The sequence below is a fragment of the Choristoneura fumiferana genome, chromosome 19, assembly GCF_025370935.1.
Source record: "Choristoneura fumiferana chromosome 19, NRCan_CFum_1, whole genome shotgun sequence".
In the NCBI taxonomy this organism is placed as follows: Eukaryota; Metazoa; Arthropoda; class Insecta; order Lepidoptera; family Tortricidae; genus Choristoneura; species Choristoneura fumiferana.
In genome coordinates, this window is record NC_133490.1 from 999054 (window position 1) to 1018888 (window position 19835).

Sequence of the window (19835 nt, forward strand, 5' to 3'; positions counted from 1 at the left end):
GATGACGGTTATCGTCACTACTTTAAAAAAACTCGTATCTCAAAGTAGATAATTTTTCTGAGTGGACCTTACGAACATTGCGTCAAGGTTCAATTTTGTTGACATATTGATTTTAGATACGAGATTTTTTCAAAGTAGTGACGTAATGACAATACCGTGTGAAGGAAAGAAGTGGTAAAAGCAATTCAGATTTCGAGCGCGTCTACAACAATGATGTTTGAATGACGTAAAGGTTTTACGATGGCCTTAGGAATCAAGCTAATTGACTACAAACCACTGTCTGTCAAGTTAAAACAATATGAATTTACACACTTTTATAAGTAAAAAAGCGAATTAAAACAAATCAGATCTAATTATAATTAGCATAGAACAAAATATAATTTTATTATATTCCTAAAATTCGTATCAAAATTCCTTTTTTCTGTAAACAAAACATCTTACACGTATTTTTATTCGTCGTTGATTAATTACTTAAAAAACAAGCGAAGCAGAAATATAAATACAGAGATGTGATCTGATTCTTATTGCACATTTTTTTGCATCTTTATAGACTCTCACATAAATGTAGAAATAGAAAGATGCTCACTATCTCTCGTATTTAATGACTTAAGCGTAAGCGGGACGGCAAGATACGAAGTTCGAATTTTGCTATTCGTAGTATACGCCTAGGTTTTCTTTCATTTTCTACTGATTTCTGTGCGAGTCTAAGGGGCTGTTTCACCATCCATTGATTAGTTTTACTGACGGTTAAATGTGATGCCGTCTCCGTCTATTCGAACAAAAAATAGAGACGGCATCACATTCAACCGCCAGTTAACACTAATCAATACATAGATAGTGAAACAGCCCCTAAATTTAAGATCCTTTTTGATCAATACATTCCGGCAATTATTTTACATACATAACCTATGTCTACGTCTCTTTCACCAATAACCTATGAGAATCTTCGTGTTTGTAGCTTTGCTTTTAGCACTTGGTACAGCCGAGGAAACTGAATCACGTGTGGAACTTTTGAGCTACTATGCCATGTTAACATCCCATAAATCTGCCAAAGTAATCATAGCGTAATTGATTATGACAACGTTGCAGTCTGATACGTGACTCAGTTTCCGCGACACGACAGTACTAAAAAGATTAAAACTACCGTCATATCTATGTAACTTTTTACATCCTCATCAGCCTATACCTATATGTGACACTACTGGGCACAGGCCTCCTCAGAGTCAGAGAGGGCTTGGGCTGCAGTTAAGAACCTCGCACACTTTGAACTGCTTCGCAGGTGTGTGCAGGTCTGTCTACGCTTCCTTTCCTTTCACTTCAAAGCTCATGGTAAATTTCAATTATCTACACATAAGTCTGATCTAGAAAAAAGGCCAAAAGCTACAAACACGACGACAGCACAACAAGACTATTAGTAAATCAGATGTAATACAACACTCATATTTTCTTGTCAAAGCATTAGTCGTAATTAAGTATTAACAGAGTCAAAAATATCCTTAAAAATGTAAGAATAAGATTGAAAATTGCGTGATTATCACATAGAGACAAACTTAAAACACACACCCACAACACATATTGGTCCGTGCTAAATACATATATAAATATACATCTAACCGTCTTGGGTACATTGCACAAATATATTAAGATTGTTATACTTATATTACAATAAATCAAATATTATGACAGTTCTATTGCTTGTAATTCACTATTTGACCCATTTTGGGTGTATCAAAGGCAGAACGGCAAAGCATTTTATGCCCCTTGCCAGGCACAGCGCATATATTGCCCACATAAATGTGCAGAAAAATTTGACCTTGCTAAGCTTACGATGTGGTACAAAATCAATTGAAATCGTTGAAAATATTATTCGTTCTTAAATCAAACCCACACACCCATAGCGTATCTAAAATGTCAGGGCCCGGAAAAGGGTTAACAATATTTTTGTGAAAGAGAGTCATCTATTTTGCCCTCAAAACCAAAAAGAAATTATGTATAACAGTATACATTACAATGCAAACATTTTTCTACCGAAGCGTAACACTGCTATCTCCTGGGTTACGGGAGAGAATAACAACATTAAATAGTCAATGAGGGCTATCGCGAATGAATTCGCCGCTAGAGGCGCTAGTGTAGCGTGAGGTCTCCGAAATGTCAAATCTCATAGTTTTTGGGTGAGCTACGCGGGTTTATTTATAATTAGATTTTTTTGTGAATATTTTGCATTACCTGAAATTAATTATGGCAATTATGCGTTACGGGGCAATGAATGTCAGTGTTTTGAGACAGTTTTGTCTTTTGGAAACTTTTTTCCTCCCTTTTTTCCCGAACAAAACGGGACTAAGCAGCACTGTGGTTGCTGGATATTTTTATGGTACGGTTTTAAGGTGTTTTAAATATGATTTTAATCTAAACTTTGTTTTCACGCCCGTAATAACAGACTCTGAAAGCCACACTTAAAAACCTCACGCAACAGTGCGCCATCTAGTGAGACAAAAAACGATAGCCCTTATGACCCAGAAAACAACGTAACCCAAGAATGGTCAACAAAAATACAAACTGATACATGGATGCACAGAAAAAAACAGAAAAAGAGACCTGCGCTGGGAATCGAATCCAGGTCCTCAGCATTCCGTGCTGGATGCCATACCCTTACACCACTACTGGACAGGAGTCCTAGACACAAATTTCTCCCATGCACCACACATTTCAGCCTGTTTTTTTTTCTTTTAAGTAGCGACACTAGCGACATCTATGTTTTAGCTCTAACATCAACACTCCTTCAGAACTAATCTAGTGGAACCTAGCCCTACCCGTGTAAGGGTATGGCACGCAGCACGGAATGCCGAGGACCTGGGTTCGATTCCCAGCGCTGGTCTCTTTATCTGGGTTTTTTCTGTGCATCCATGATTCAGTTTGTTTTTCGTTGGATTTCACGGGATGACCGTAAAAGTAACAAAATACAAAAAGACTCCATAAACTAATCATAACAAGAATCCAGAAAGGTCAGTCATCGAGGTTTACGGTTTATAATAATTATTATACCATGTTTTTTACTACAATAATTCCAGTTAATTCGTCATTAAATACGTATATATTTGTGCACGATACCGGAGCTCCGGGTCCGCTACGATCTACACTAACATATCATTTTGTGAATCTTGAGGATCTTGCCGAGCCGCTGTTTGGCTGTCTTCATACCCTTTTTCAGTCTTGAATCTGTAAAATAAGAACATACCGTTATAATAAATACGTCAACTTTGGCATTTTGCGTTCATTTATTAGTTCTTTACCTAAAAAGAATACATTCCTTGTAGTGATTCACTTCGAACAAAATTTCAATACAATCTTGTACTTGACGCAATTTTTCGCGTAGCTTTTTACATAAGTATAATTTGTAGCTTCTCATTTTTCGTGTAGTATTTTACCCTAGACGCATTTCACCGCGATCGATGATTGCCTGGGACTCTAATTATTATAATTGATTGATTTTGACAGAACGCTATAATTAAATATATGATCTAGGTGAAATGCTATGCTTTTGAAGTAAAGAACTAACAAATGTTTGCGTTTTAGGAAAACGAAGATCATTTTTTTTTTGAGGCGTGCTTGCTTTTCGTAGTCTGAAAGATGCACGTGGCGAAGAACCTAGATATTGGTAAAATCCAATTGCAATCTCTATAAATATAGCGGGACGGCGATTGGCTGAGGTGTGGTTTTGATGGAGCATAGGTACCATCAGCCAAATATCGAGGGTATTCTGGCAGAACCGGATAAGTGCACAATATTTATTTTTTATACGGTTTTGCTAGATAAATAAAGCAGAAAAAATTGAGTATGCCTATGTAACTTTTTTTTTTAATTTGCTCTTATTCTGTTTTGCCAGAATACCCTCGATATGTGGTCACAAGTTCCCGTCAAATGTATATGTCGCTGAAGTCCGAACTTTCAAGTTGTCAGACACGTATTACATTATTGTTTTATGACATGCAAACGATTATCAACCTTAGGGTGGTAGACCACATATTTGGCTGATGGTACCATGTAGCTGTTGCTGCTTAATGAATTCAATCTTTGTTGTTCAGTGAATGAAATAGAAATATAAATATTTTATTCGGTTAGGGCTCATAATGTCCCACTCGCAAAATGTCCCACCACCAAAATTACGTCCCTTTCGCAAATGGTCCCTTATGCAAAATAGCCCATTACCATTACGTCCCTTTCTCTAAACGTCCTATTGTTTTCGCAAAGCGTCCCGTCTGCGAAATGTCACATTAGCAAAATGTCCCGTTGCATTTACAATTGCAAAATTCTTGTTTAAATAATGAAATTAGGCTCTCTCTCATGGATTGAAAAGAAGGACTTTTTGCGGAAGGGACGTTTTGCGAACGGGACATTTTGCGAAAGGGACGTTTTGTGAACGAGACGTAATTTATGTGACGGGACATTTTGCAGAGAGGTCGTTTTGAGAATGGGACATTTATAAAAGGGACATTTTGCGAGTGGGACATTACGAGCCCTAACACAAAACAAAACAAAAAAACATTAAGTAGTAGGTATTTGCGAAATCGCGAGCTTTGATGTCGTGTTTCTTTCCTTGTTTGCGATTATGCGCGTATAGTTTTACTTGTTTAAAGTTTGTTTCTACTTGTGAGATCCTATAATTGGCTTTACTGTCAGTATAAAATATGTTTATTCTGTAATTTATAGCTGTAGTTCTCCGAAAATAAATAAATAAATCGCTCGCACTGCAGTGTTTCTAAATTTTATTGCGAAACACGTTCGAAATTGTTCGTATTTTTCAAACAAATATCTGCCCTGAACGGAGATCGAACCCGGGCACTCAAACTTCTCTAACCACGCGCTATCCGGTCGGCAATCCGTGTACTCACTCTTGTTATTTGGCGTGTTGTGCGCGGGCGGCGGCGGCCGCCTGCTCTTTGTCGCGAGCACGGCTCTTTTCGCGTTCTGTAACAAATAGTTTGTTTTTGTTAAAAAAAAAATCAATATTTTTTGCTAAACACTGTTTAAAGGGAAAAACTGCGTGTTTGTGGCAAGGTGAACCTTTTAACCGCCAATACGTTTTCAGTCGTACGTGCCCGTATCGCTACCTACACTGAAACTATATGACATTTTGTCTTAATTATAAGACTGACAGATATGGATATTTTTTGTCTTATAATTCAGAAAATGGCGGTTAAAGGGTTAATATTTAGGCACTCGCGGCGCGCGCGTGATAGAGCAGGCCCCAGTGTTAGTACTGACCTGCGCGTGCGCGTGCGCATGTTCGTGGTGGTGCGCGGCTGCGTGTAGCGCGGCGCGCACGCACTCGCGGCGCACGCGTGATACAGCAGGCCCCAGTGTTAGTACTGACCTGCGCGTGCGCGTGCGCATGTTCGTGGTGGTGCGCGGCTGCGTGTAGCGCGGCGCGCACGCACTCGCGGCGCGCGCGTGATACAGCAGGCCCCAGTGTTAGTACTGACCTGCGCGTGCGCGTGCGCATGTTCGTGGTGGTGCGCGGCTGCGTGTAGCGCGGCGCGCACGCACTCGCGGCGCACGCGTGATACAGCAGGCCCCAGTGTTAGTACTGACCTGCGCGTGCGCGTGCGCATGTTCGTGGTGGTGCGCGGCTGCGTGTAGCGCGGCGCGCACGCACTCGCGGCGCGCGCGTGATACAGCAGGCCCCAGTGTTAGTACTGACCTGCGCGTGCGCGTGCGCATGTTCGTGGTGGTGCGCGGCTGCGTGTAGCGCGGCGCGCACGCACTCGCGGCGCACGCGTGATACAGCAGGCCCCAGTGTTAGTACTGACCTGCGCGTGCGCGTGCGCATGTTCGTGGTGGTGCGCGGCTGCGTGTAGCGCGGCGCGCACGCACTCGCGGCGCACGCGTGATACAGCAGGCCCCAGTGTTAGTACTGACCTGCGCGTGCGCGTGCGCATGTTCGTGGTGGTGCGCGGCTGCGTGTAGCGCGGCGCGCACGCACTCGCGGCGCGCGCGTGATACAGCAGGCCCCAGTGTTAGTACTGACCTGCGCGTGCGCGTGCGCATGTTCGTGGTGGTGCGCGGCTGCGTGTAGCGCGGCGCGCACGCACTCGCGGCGCACGCCGGCGCGCGCGTGATACAGCAGGCCCCAGTGTTAGTACTGACCTGCGCGTGCGCGTGCGCATGTTCGTGGTGGTGCGCGGCTGCGTGTAGCGCGGCGCGCACGCACTCGCGGCGCACGCCGGCGCGCGCGGGCCCGCGCAGCCGCGGCACCAGCCGGCCCAGCCGCGCGCGCGGCGACCACGACTCGTCCCTGCGCACAACACATCATCGTATCTAAGGTGCGGCCTCATGCAGCCGCTCGTCGCTTGTTTGCAGCGACAAATCTGGTCGCGTAATACATAGCGAACTGAAAATGTTGAGCTTGACCGCTGGAAAACGACAAACGACAACACGAGAATTTCCGAAAAAACTGTTATTTTCATTCACTCCGATGTCTTTCATTAGTAAAGTCGACCAAGAAATAGCTTTACCGCGTTAAGGTTTAATGTCATTTGTAGCGCTTAAAACGTCAAAGCTTACTTTTACTCACAAGACAATATGACAATCGGCCTTATTGTTTTTTTTTTTCTAAAGTAGGAACTGTCATTAAAATTGGTAAAGCACTTTCTTGGTCGACTATACCACTGCCACGACAGCCACTAAAGGAGGTTAGGAAATCACTAAATCGCCTTCCAAGACTAAGATCATTCCTGCAAGCAGCCATATTGACGTTGCTGTACGACGCGGCGACTTGACGCTACTTTTTTGAATCGGAGGAAATTCGAAATAGAATCAAGTAACCCGATTTGTCGCTACAAACGAGCGACGAGCAACTAAATTAGTTTTCAAAGAAACTTTAGATAAAACCTTTTCTTGAAAACTTTATCCGTAATTTGAGTAGTCACAAATAAAAGTCTTTAACCAATGTGTGTTGCCAAAGATGACATATGGATTCGAGGGGTTCCCTTTATATCGATTCTCCGTAATACACTTCTCATAACAGGTATCTCATATTTATTTTTAGCCGAATGATACTTTTGCATAATCATAACTTTGCATAATTATCAGTACGAATAATAGTTATTTCTCAGAATATTAAATAGCCGAACACTCTTATCGCCGAATATACTTCTGCAGAATATTAAAAGCGCCAGAATCTTACTGCTGCCTGAATAATAACCGTAATGTAATTGCAAGGAATGTTTAATAACATTTTTATTTTCTTTTTATTATCCTTATGCAAAGTAATATTATGAGATATGTCTTTCTGCGTAGCAACTATTCGAACATATAAATATTATTGTCATCGATATTATGTGATGTTCATATTCTGCTTTACAAAATTATGAGAAATAATAGTATGAGAAAAAATATATGCGAAATGTAATTTGGTGATATTATGATTCTGCTAAAGGTTGTTATGAGAAACGAAATTATGAGATTCGATTTTATGCAACATATTAGTGAACCGGATTCGAGACGTGGTGCTTCACTATAGGCCTTATAAATGGGTCGATCAACTTTACCCTATACCGCGTCGCCATGGTTACGTCCCCTGGACAACATTCTGAGAGGTGGCCTGTGTCCTGCAGTGGAACATATATAGGCTGGGATGATGATGATGATGACATTTTTGTCGTAGTTACAAGCCCATTATTTAATGGACAATCTCCTAAGCACATTAGTAGCATATATCATAACAGTTTTTTTTTTAAGAAACTCTGTCGCTGTTGTCTCTTGTACATAAAACGGGACAGAATAAAAAACAAGAAAAAGTAGATCGACCCAAATACGCTCAGTTGCTTAGCGAGCTATGGAGGGAACTGTGCTTGGGGTTTCTCTACGGGATTGAATCAGAAATGAGGAGATACGTAGAAGAACAAGGGTCACCGACAGTCAAGCGAATTAGCTCGTTGAAGTGGTAATGGGCAGGCCATATAGCACGGAGAACAGATGGTCGTTGGGGCCGAAAGGTTCTCAAGTAGAGATCGCGGATCGGCAAGCGCAGCGTTAGGACGTCCACCAACGAGATGGACGGATGACTTAAAGCCGCGGGTTCACCGTGGATGCAAACCGCTGCCAACCGAGGCAAATGGAGCTCTATGGGGGAGGCCTATGTCCAACAGTACACATCCTACGGCTGATATGTTGATGATGAAATAAAAAGTTGTCATGTAATCCGGATGAGAACTTACTTGTCGCTCTTCCCGCGTGAATCTAGCCGGCTGCGACTGGCGCGGCGGCGTCGCGCCGCCGTCCACTCCTCGTCTTCGTCGGAGCTCATCTCCAACGAGGGATACACTGCCGAACAAGTAACGAGGTCAGGCGAGTAATTTGTATTTTTCTTTTTACAAAAAAGGGTGGAGTGGTTGTGGACGGATCACTTCTCTGCTTGCTTACATAGCAGTTAAGCTGGTTTTCGATTATTTGTATTTCAAGTGTGATTAAGACAATGAAGTATACATCTTCTTTTAAGCCATTTTTTACCACGCTGGTGTAGGCCTCATTCAGCTTTCTCCACTTCTCTCTGTTCTGTGCTAATTACTTCCAGTCTGAAATAATTTGTAAGAAGCTTAACAGGTACTCTTATGCTTTGTATAACTTAAGTAAAATAGTAAATCGGCCTGCTGTTCTTACAGCATATCATGCTTATGTATCTTCCACTCTAAAATATGGGATTATATTCTGGGGTAACTCCTCGAACAGATATGGTTTTCAAAGGTCAGAAGAAATGTTTCGTGCGATTTGTGGTATTTCGTCCACTGACTCATGTAGACCATTTTATTAAGTTACGTATACTAACCCTGACCTGCATATACATTTTCGAAATATCAACTTACGTAAATGTAATAGGAATCAATTTCCGGTTTTTAAAAGTGCTCGCCAAAAAGGTAAAATTAACAAAAGACCATACAAAACAGAATTACTTGCTAAAAGCGTATTCGGCATGGCATCAAAGATCTTTAATAAACTTCCGAAGAATATATTGATGACTGAAGATTTTCACGATTTTAAGAAACAACTTTTTAACTTTTGGCGGGTAAGGCCTACTATTCAATGGAAGGAGTATATGCGTGATAGTTCTGCAACTTTTTAGGCTTTATTTAGTTTACTGCATGACTGAATGTGCCTACCTACAAGACATTTATATTTGTATGCCCTCGGGCGCAGCATAGTGATACAAATCTATGATCAGTGTACCAACTATTTTAACCTATTTGACAAATAAATTATTTGTATTTGTATTTGTATTTGTATTTGTATTTGTATTTGTATCTGTATCTGTATCTGTATCTGTATCTGTATCTGTATCTGTATCTGTATTTGTATTTGTATTTGTATTTGTATTTGTATTTGTATTTGTATTTGTATTTGTATTTGTATTTGTATTTGTATTTGTATTTGTATTTGTATTTGTATTTGTATTTGTATTTGTATTTGTATTTGTATCTGACCCGGTTACCCTTTTCATGTCGTTCTATCACATCACAGGACATCCTTTCGGGCCTATTTCATCGTGTGCCCCACACTGGTGTATAGTGAGGTGCGGCCGCGACTCACCGTACTCGTCGTCGCGATGCACCTCCTTGATGACGTCCTCTTCGTCGTCGGGCGGCTCGTCGCTGCGCGGCGCCGGCTTGCGCGGCCGCTTGTTGCCGCGCGCGCTGCCCGTACTGCTGTACAAACAAGACAAACAAGACCGTAACGTCAAAAAAACCTCGCGACACTAACGCCATCTAGCGATATTTCGCCTGGCTTTTAGCCCTCATTAAGGTTCTTCACAAAAATGACCGTAAAAGTGGCCTCGACATCGAACGAACAGCAATATTTGGTCTTAAACACGGTTGGTCGTTATAATATTATTATTATCCGAGAAGGGAAAGAGTGTCACCTTTATTTTGGTATATAAGATCGTGTTGGGACTTTTTCTTGTTCGTCCATCCGATATGTCGTTATAACTAGTTTCGCTACAATTGATTGTATATCTTCACAACTTCATACGTGACAATAGAAAAACCTCTGCTGCCTTTATCAAGTTTTTTTTGTAAGTACGGCAAATGCTGATGAATTTGATTGGACCTTAATTCTCAACAATATCACTCTCGAGATGTTGTTTTACTCGAAATTAAATTTATACTTTTTTTATTTTACTTATTATTAGATCTAAGAAAAAAAGGATTATCTGTTCGTTACTACAGATGGATACTCCAAATGACAAAATAGGCTTGAAAATTGACTCCATTTATTACTGACAAGTACAGACCGCAGAGCTAGCGCGTGCTAGCCATATCGCAAGCCAAGCAATCCTGTGTCCCTACAAAAAAATAATGGTAGATTGGCTACAATTGCTTACTTGCAGGCCTAAGCATTAATGTACTATTATTGATAGGTTGCACTAACCTCTCAGTGGTAGGTGCCTCTGCCGCATCGGCCGCGAGCCCGAATGTCCGCTGCGGCGCTGTGTAACGTTCGCTGATACTTAACATCCCTTCCACTGCCGCGTCCTCTCTGATAAACAATCATACATCAATATTAGGCTACGTTTCCACCAAACATGTGGGAGGATGTGTTGCGAAGGATGTGTTTTGCATTTTACCAATAGAAGCGCTTCATTCCATCATCCTCGGCACATCTCGGGAGCGAGGCGAGGTAAATGAAGCGTCTCTATTGGTTCATGATTTCATGAAAATTATAAAGGCGGGGGGGGAATAAAATGGCAATATGGCCGCCGCGTCCGCTCGCTCGCCCGGGCCACGTGTGACAACTGAACGCCTCGTACCACGAAACTCAGTGCGTGCGGTGACAAGCGACGGCCTTCATACAGTTTACGATAATTAAACGACAATCGCTACTACAAAACGTAATCATAATCCTACTAATATTATAAATGCGAATGTGTGTGTGTGTGTGTGTGTGTGTGTTGGGCTTAGAGTCACGAAATTTGGCATAGTATTGTATTGTAAAACTATTTATTGTACATAAAAACACATGAAAATTACAGAACACAGTATCCTGCACAAAGGCGAACTTATCCCTTAAAAGGATCTCTTCCAGTTAACCTTTGAACGATTGACAGGACATAAGACACAAAGAGTAGACACTACGAGTACAATTAAAGATAAAAGAACCGAAACATAGTGGCACAGACATACCCCCTTATTCATAAAACTTAACAAGCCTATGTTAACTAACAAATGCTTTGTCCCTTTCTAACAAATACAAATGTCGAAGTGACAGATAAGGACAGACGAATTTTAGCGGCATTTTAACTAAAATAGGTTTCATTGTCGTTTATGAATAAGGGGGATAGTAGCCAAAAACCACGATGAAATTTTCGGGAGTTCCCATGGGAATTTTGTAAAATCCCGGAATATAAATTCAAGCGCGCTGTATCTAATGATTTAGGCTTGCGAAGCTGCGGGTAAACTCTAGTACTCATTATGGGCCCGTGCTCACGTGTCAGCTGGATCGGGTTCGCCTTCTGCTAACACGGAAGCTTGTATGAGGGACTCTATCCCGTTGGCGGGCGGCGGCCGCGGCGCCGGCGCGCGGTATGAACTACTGTTGGACGCTGCAACAAAACAACACACTACATACACAAACAACATCATCAGTTGGATGACGTCTACTGTTGAACAGACGTCAGAGTGACACTATTTACCGGCCGTACTATTAACCGCCGTACGATATGATATTTCGTGTACACGCCCATAGAAACTCTTGCCAGTTTGACACCATAAAAGTTTGCAGGTGGTAGGACCTTGTGCAAGGTCCGCCCGGAGTGCTACCACCATCTTGCTCGCTAACCCTGCTGTGAAGCAGCAGTGCTTGCACTGTTGTATTTCGGCGTGGAGAGTAAGACAGCCGGTGAAATTACTGGCACTTGAGGTATCCCATCTTAGGCCTCTAGGCTGGCAACGCATCTGCAATTCCCCTGGTGTTGCAGGTGTCTATGGGCGGTGGTGATCTCCTATCATCAGGAGACCCACTTGCTCGTTTGCCATCCAGTTGAATAAAAAAAAATATAGTATGTCAAAACTAGAATTAATTCTATCGCAATTAAAATTAAAAATTAAATTAACCCCCTGTTCCACCATCCATTGATTAAATTTATTTGACGGATAAATGTGATGCCGTCGTCTCTGTATGTTTTGTTCGACGGAGAAAGCGTCACAATTTATCCGACAAATAAAATTAATCAATGGGTGGTGGAACAGCCCTTAAATGTCCAAATCAATTACGACTAAAATCAAAATTTCAAATTATTAAGAAATAAATACAGTTAAAATTAAAACAAAAAATAAAACAAAATCCATATGTCAAATAAAGTAAAACAATATAATTGAAAATAAAACAACACATGTTGGTTACATTTTTAAACTCTGAGCACGAACTAATATTATTGAAATAAAAAAAACACTCTAAAGTTCGTCACCAGGCATTTTTGGTAACATTGTGCTTCGGTCCACTGTTGCAATATCGGACCCGACGCATGAACCTAACCTAACCAAACCAAAAGTTGGAAACCCCCCGACTTTGTCACTTCAAAGTTCAATATCTCAAAAACGGCCGAACCGATTTTGATGAAACATGTCTAAGAACCATCGCTAGATAACCTGCTTTCAATTTAAAAAAAACAGCATTCAAATCGGTCCACCCGTTTACGAGCTACGGTGCCACAGACAGACAGACACACATAGCGGTCAAACTTGTAACACCCCTCTTTTTGCGTCGGGGAGTTAAAAAAAACATTCTAAAGTTCGTCACCAGGCATTTTTGGTAACATTGTGCTTTGGTCCAGTGGTGCATTATCGGATTGTGCGTAGAAGGCTGTTACGGCTTTGTTTTTTTTTACTCACGCTGCTGATACTGCTTCGGCCGGCTTTTCCGCTTCCTCGGCGCCGGCGCATCGTCAATATACAGGTCGCCGTCCTCGTAATCGTACGTGTGCGACACGCGCCGCCGGACCGGCCGCTCCGACCGCCGGACCGGCGTCACTGCCGGCTTCGGCTTCGCTTCTTCTATTACCTGATCGGAAGACAGCTGTTTCAACAGATGGACGGTAACAAGCATAAACATCTCTCTGATATTATAAATGCGAAAATAAGTCTGTTTGATCGTTTGTTTGCTTATTACGTCCAAACCGCTGAACCAATTTAGATGAAATTCTGTATACAGATTGTTCACGCAAATTCATTTACTTTTTTATTAATTACCTAATCAAATCAAGATGCCAACATTGAGATGTACGTCAGAGCTGTCAAACTGTATTATCTGTAAAATCTTCAATTCATTCAGTCACACATTCACTCTCGTCTCTTCAATCAAAATTGCGATTCATGGCGGACGCATATCCATCAATATATTAAGATTATAAGGCAAATTCAGTGTAATTTTGCAGGTGGTAGGACCTTGTGCAAGGTCCGCCCGGATTGCTACCACCATCTTGCTCGCTAATCCTGCCGTGAAGCAGGAGTGCTTGCACTGTTGTGTTTCGGCGTGGAGAGTAAGACAGCCGGTGAAATAACAGGCACTTGAGGTATCCCATCTTAGGCCTCCAGGTTGGCAACGCATCTGCAATCCCCCTGGTGTTGCAGGTGTCTATGGGCGGTGGTGATCTCTTACCATCACGAGACCCACTTGCTCGTTTGCCATCAAGTCGAATAAAAAAAAAAAAAGTAATCAAGTGTAATATATAATTTTCACATCAATAATAACTCGATGAAACTTCAAGGGTTGTTTTATTCAAGACTCATCAAGATCACCGGTCATCCAACATCAATAGGGCTCGTGCTCCAACCCACGAGCCCGAGGGTCACTCATCATCACTTCAATCAACGTCCACAGATAGTGTGAATCCCGGGGAAGGACATAGGATAGTTTTTATCCCAAAAATTTCTGTTTTCTGTATCGCTTACCATTCTGAGCGGCAAAAAATCTGGCCCTCAAATGTATGCAGAATAGGTATTTTTTTTAATGAACGAGTGGGCCAAATTTTGTACCGCTGAGTATATTTTTGGTGTACAGTCAGCAACAAAGATATGAATACAGCCAAAGTGCCAAAAATACGTAAACAGGACTTTATTGCCTGAACATTAAGGTCGTGTATACATATTTCGGCACTTTGGCTGTATTCATATCTTTGTTGCCGACTGTACTATAAAGAGTCATTGTATTGTATTGCATAGATCCCGCGGGATAGCGATAAACGAATTCTACACGGACAGAGTCGAAGGCCACAGCTAGTATTATTATAATTTTTCTATTGTACTTCCAGCTTTATGTGTACGGCTTGCCGTGGCATATGCTGAGTGGGGACCTGTTTAGCGTCATGTATGTCTTTATTTGTTCTATGTTTTTTCCTATGTTTATTTTTATGGCGTTAAATAAATGTATTTTTCTTTCTTTCTTTCTTTCTTTCTATATTCAGAAATACGTTTTGACATAATTTCGCTGTCCATCCATTGTGTTGACCTCTTTCCTCGTAGACTTACGTAGTTATTGGCGGGATACTGTTGCGCGATGGCCGCGTCGTATGAAGGCAGCTGCGTGTGCGCATACCCGTTGAGCTCGGCCACGGGCATCGTCGTGTAGCTCGCTGCCTGCTGGAAGTTAGATCGTTATTTTAACATTTTCGCTTGATGTTTGTACCAGAAATCTGACTTTTTGCGGGAAAATTTATGAGCATTTATATCTGCTGAGCTGGCAACGTTGCATTTCTGTTAGTTTTTCTCGATTATTCCATAAAAATAGAATGAAAATTAAAAATGTGGCTGAATAGAACTGTTCTTAATATATAAGTTAATGTGCCTACTGCAATAATTATTCGTGATAGACTTTAATATTCTTTAAAAACGAACAAATGTTTATTAACGGTTTTGAAAGAAAATAAATGTCTATCACGCATAGTTATTGGAGTAGACACATTAATTTATATATTAAGAACAATTCTATCAGACCACATTTTTAATTTTCATTGAATTTCTATGGAATAATCGAAAAAAAAGAACAAAAATGCACTGTTGCCAGCTTAGCAGGTATAAACGCTCGCTCAAATGGCTTCTTAATAACAGCGCGGTAAATTCCGATCAAGCTATATTTATTTATACAGTCATACAAGTCGAGCAAAACAAAAACAAAGGCACGGCCGTACCATACCTTTCTCGAAGCCATTCAGGCTATTTTCAACATTTATATGTCAATAAAAAAGCAGTAGCACCTTCAGTTCCAGCAAACGTACGAGGGCGAAAAAATAAACGCAGTTCTTCCTTCATCTCTTGTGAAGGAATAAGTGCGAAAAAAACACTGCTAAAAATAATTTATGCCAAGGGAACTACCTCGTATAATCCCTCACGTCTACCGAATCACTTGTACAGTCACCAGCACCAATATCTGACACAACAAGCGTGCATAAATATCTGATACGACTCTACTTCTAAAGCCGGAAGGACGTGTCAGATATTTTTGCACAAACCGCTGTTGCAGATATTTATGCTGATGACGTATAGGGTAAGATGGTCGTAGATACCTGTATCTGCGGCGGCAGCGGCGCGTCTATCCTTGGATAGGCCGCAGCGGGCGGGTACCCGTACTCCGGATGGTAGGAGCCCGGCTTGGCTGCTTCCGAGTATTGATAGTCCTGCTGAATATCCTCGGCCGAGTACATGCCTGGAACAAATAGTAAATAGTAAGGGGCTGTTTCACCATCCATTGATTAGTGTTAACTGACGGTTAAATGTGATGCCGTCTCTATTTGTTTTGTTCGAATAGCCGGAGACGGCATCACATTTAACCGTCGGTTAACACTAATCAATGGATGGTGAAACAGCCCCTAAATGTCTTATGGTGATTTTTCACCGGCGAGGCGAGACGAGACGAGAATTGAAATTTATATGCATTCTCGCGCCATACAAATTTCAATTCTCGAGGGATAAAATATTGAAATTTCAACCGCTGGGTCTGGTATTCGGTTATCGCGCGCTGTTCCCGAGGGAACTGTGCATTTTTCCGGGATAAAAAGTACCTTATGTCACTCTCAGACCCATAAAATATCTCTATGCCAAAAATCACGTCGATCCGTCGCTCCGTTACGGCGTGAAAGACGGACAAACATACAAACACACTTTCGCATTTAAAATATTAGTATGGATATTTTGGACAGTTGTTCTTCACAACCTCAATGAAGACCACGATATACATTTTGGGAATTCCCAGGGAAATTTTGCAAAATGGAATTTCAATTGGGATGCACCAAAAAAAATAACCTATAGTTTTTATTTTATTTTTGGAAAGCATACGATATTTTAAGATACCATTTTCATCGATTTTGTATTTGGGTGAGTACTTATTTAATTTTTTATAATCTTATTTACGAAATGGCTGGATGACGTCAGCGCGACAGCCACGATCCATTGCCTAGAAAAATTCAGGTCGTACATAACATAATCTGTGGCATTACAATTTGACAATAATACAAGCACGGCTTAGGGTCCTAAATGAACCATGACAAATAGTTTTATTTATTTCTCTTCCTTTAGCTTCGATTATTCCTTTGATTATTCGTAAAAATACATTGGAAATACTTGTATACATTTCGAACTTTACGATAAATGACAACTGTTTAAAGCCGGGTTGCGCATCATGTGATTAAAGTTCTATCTTTGTCACTCTTTGCTATCATAAACAGGACAGCAACATTTCAAACCGTCAATTGCTTTTAGTCATAGTCATAGTCATATATCTTTATTCCATTGACACAAATAAATTATGCACTAGAACAAGTCTTACATACGAGTATTACAAAAAAAAAAAAAAAAAATAGTGTAGAACTGCTTTATAACTGCCTCTGTGACGGTACACTGCAGGGGTCAAATGAAGGTAATTACTTAAATTTTGTTCATTTAATTCAGTTTATCACATTTTTGGAATCTGATTTCTGGAAACGCTTCACAAAGCCTATTTCTCCAAATGGTTTTCGATTTACTATACATTGTCGAAAATTGGGACATCCCAATTGTAACTACCAGATCGAATATAGTTTACGCGTGCGCAACCGCGGGTAAACTCTAGTTTAACTAACCCCCGACGCAAAAAGAGGGGTGTTATATATTACTCACCAGGCCCGTAGTTAATCTCCTGCTCGACCCTCAAATTGGTGGGCAGATTCTCGTTAGTGAACAGTATCTGCTCCTCGTGGTAATCGCCGATGTCCTTTTTGGAGATGGTCCAGTGGTGGGCGGGCTTGGGCGGGCGGGAGTCCCGGATCAGGTGCGACTTGAGGATCGAGTGCTCCGGCAGGCTGTAGGGGGGAGGCTCGTCGCGGGACGAGGAGGGGGAGGTGCTGGAAAAAGTGAGGTTAGTTGGATTAATCCAGGCATTGCCTTGTTGAAGTTTGTTTGTTTGTACTTTTTATTGTACAAAAAGAAAATACAAATAGGTTACAAAAACAGTGTAAAGTAAGTCCTTATTTAAGCTGCGTTTCTACCAAAGATGTGCGCGGATGTGTTTTTAACCCCCGACGCAAAAAGAGGGGTGTTATAAGTTTGACCGCTATGTGTGTCTGTATGTCTGTGTGTGTGTCTGTCTGTATGTCTGTGGCACCGTAAATACGGTTTTTTTATTTTATTGAAAACAGGTTTTGTACCGATGGTTCTTAGACATGTTTCATCAAAATAGGTTTAGTCGTTTTTGAGATATTGAGCTTTGAAGCGACAAAGTCGGGGGGAGGGGTTAAACTTTTTGTTGATTAGGTTATAGGTTCCGTTTCGACCTCACTCGCTCCGCTCAGCTGTTTCCACCAGAGATGTGCTGTGCGAGTATAGGTAAATAAATAAATAAAATAAATAAATATAACGGGACAATTAACACCAATTAACCTAGTCCCAAAGTAAGCTTATAGCAAAGCGAAGCGAATAAAGTATGAAGCTTTTCTCTGGGTTCATGAAAAACAACACAACACGTCCTCGCACATTTATGGTCATAAATTGTCATAATGCAGTGACAAGGTCCTAACGTGTCAAGATATTGCTCTCTGCTGCCCTCTGCTGTACTAACTTGTACTTAATCCTGAGCGGTTTCTTCTCTTGCCTGTCGCCATATCCGTTATCATGGTAGGGCTGCTCCTCATAATGCTGGAAGGTGTACTTCTCCGGCGCCTCTTTGCTGTCCACTATGAACTTGGTATCAGGTAAACCATTGCCGTATTTAACACCTGGAACAGCACAATTATCAGCTTTTATTGGCTTCTCGGGAAACAATAATGTACAACTTGGAATGTACGCGCAATAATGTAATTGCTTCCGATTATCATGTCGTACAATAACATGGTCGCGCATTATCAGGGCGTACAAAATATTGTGCGTGCTGTAATTTACGACGTGATAATCTGAATCCAATAGATTCGGATGACCATAGATTTGTGTTAGGTTGTGTTAGGTCCAATTGCGACCACAATGCGCGAGCCGAGCGAGCGTAGCGAGCGTGCCACAGTAGCGGCCGGCGAAGCACCAGGACTAATTTAAGTTATTTTCTACTAAATTTATTAATATTCGCTGTACACAAACAATGAGGGCTATTGCGTATGAATTCGCCGTTAGAGGCGCTAATGTAGCGTGAGGTCTCCGAAATGTCAAATCTCATAGTTTTTGGGTGAGCTACGCAATAGCCGCGTATTGCAATTATGCGTTACGGGGCAATGAATGTCTGTGTTTTGAGACAATTTTGTCTTTCGGAAACTTTTGTCCTCCCTTTTTTCCGAACAAAACGGGACTACGCAACACTGTGGCATGCTCGATATTTTTACGGTACGGTTTTAAGGTGTATTAAATATGATTTGAATCTAAACTTTGTTTTCACGCCCGTAATAACAGACTTTGAAAGCCACACTTAAAAACCTCACGCAACAGTGGCGCTATCTAGAAAGACAAAAAACGATAGCCCTCATTGGACATAAGCACGGATTATCATGCCGTGCATTGTTTGGGCGTGCGTTAACAAGTCGTACATTAACTACACCCGGCTTCTCTAACTATGTACGTTACAACCAAATTATGGCCGTGGAGTGGAAGCTACAAGCACTCACCCTGCGCTACATATCTGTTGTCATAAACCACCTCCTTGTTGTCGATATAGAATTTGTCTGCATATATCTTCTCCTCCATATACTCGTCCGGCTGGGCCATATGCATTATCGGTTTGGGCAGAGTCAGTTTTAGAGATTTCTTGGGCGCCGGTGGCTTCTTTATTTGCGCTTTGGTTGGTGACACGTGATTTTTCAGTTTGAAATCCTGTTGACAAAGATTCATGTTATTCGTAAAAAGTTAATCATGAGCTTAGTCTGTGCGACAAATATGTATGTTTTCATGCAGAAACGCAAGGTGCGTAGCAAACTTGACAAAACTTGGAAAAATTCCTTTTCACTTCTCATGCTCGTAAAGTTCGTGTTTATGCTGGATCTAGGCGACATAAAATGACTTTTTATGCTCTAGTGCATAAAATAAAATCTTCGTCTAAGACCAACTTAAGACCAAGGTAATCAGGTGTCAACAGCCACAAACAAAAAAGTTTCTGTATATTTTTTAAATAATTTTTAATTTATATAAAACTAAAAATCATTCAAATCAATCATATTAAATCAGTAAAATAAAAAAAATGGAATTATTATAATAATGCATATAAAATAAAAGGTATATAGAAAGTGAATAATTGTTTCCCCTGTTGCTATTTCATTTCCTCGCCATCGAAGTGAAAAGCAGAGTGTAAAATTCGAGCATTAAACCCATTTTCCCCTCGGCGTGTCTATCCACCCTCGCTGT

General features: G+C 41.3%; 1 protein-coding gene across 1 annotated transcript in view; it reads right to left on the bottom strand.

Annotated features, from left to right (window-relative positions):
• Positions 1-1986: 1986 nt before the first annotated feature.
• Positions 1987-19835, bottom strand: part of LOC141438710 (uncharacterized) — a 32555-nt gene continuing 14706 nt past the window's right edge. The window contains exons 12-24 of the mRNA XM_074102630.1: positions 19103-19307; positions 18076-18232; positions 17139-17362; positions 15551-15690; positions 14517-14627; positions 12882-13050; positions 11479-11593; positions 10423-10530; positions 9583-9698; positions 8217-8322; positions 6145-6292; positions 4890-4965; positions 1987-3216 (exon numbers count right to left, since the gene is read on the bottom strand). Coding sequence (XP_073958731.1) covers positions 3137-3216; positions 4890-4965; positions 6145-6292; positions 8217-8322; positions 9583-9698; positions 10423-10530; positions 11479-11593; positions 12882-13050; positions 14517-14627; positions 15551-15690; positions 17139-17362; positions 18076-18232; positions 19103-19307 — 1755 coding nt within the window. The 3' untranslated portion in view covers positions 1987-3136. The remainder of the gene's footprint in view (positions 3217-4889; positions 4966-6144; positions 6293-8216; positions 8323-9582; positions 9699-10422; positions 10531-11478; positions 11594-12881; positions 13051-14516; positions 14628-15550; positions 15691-17138; positions 17363-18075; positions 18233-19102; positions 19308-19835) is intronic.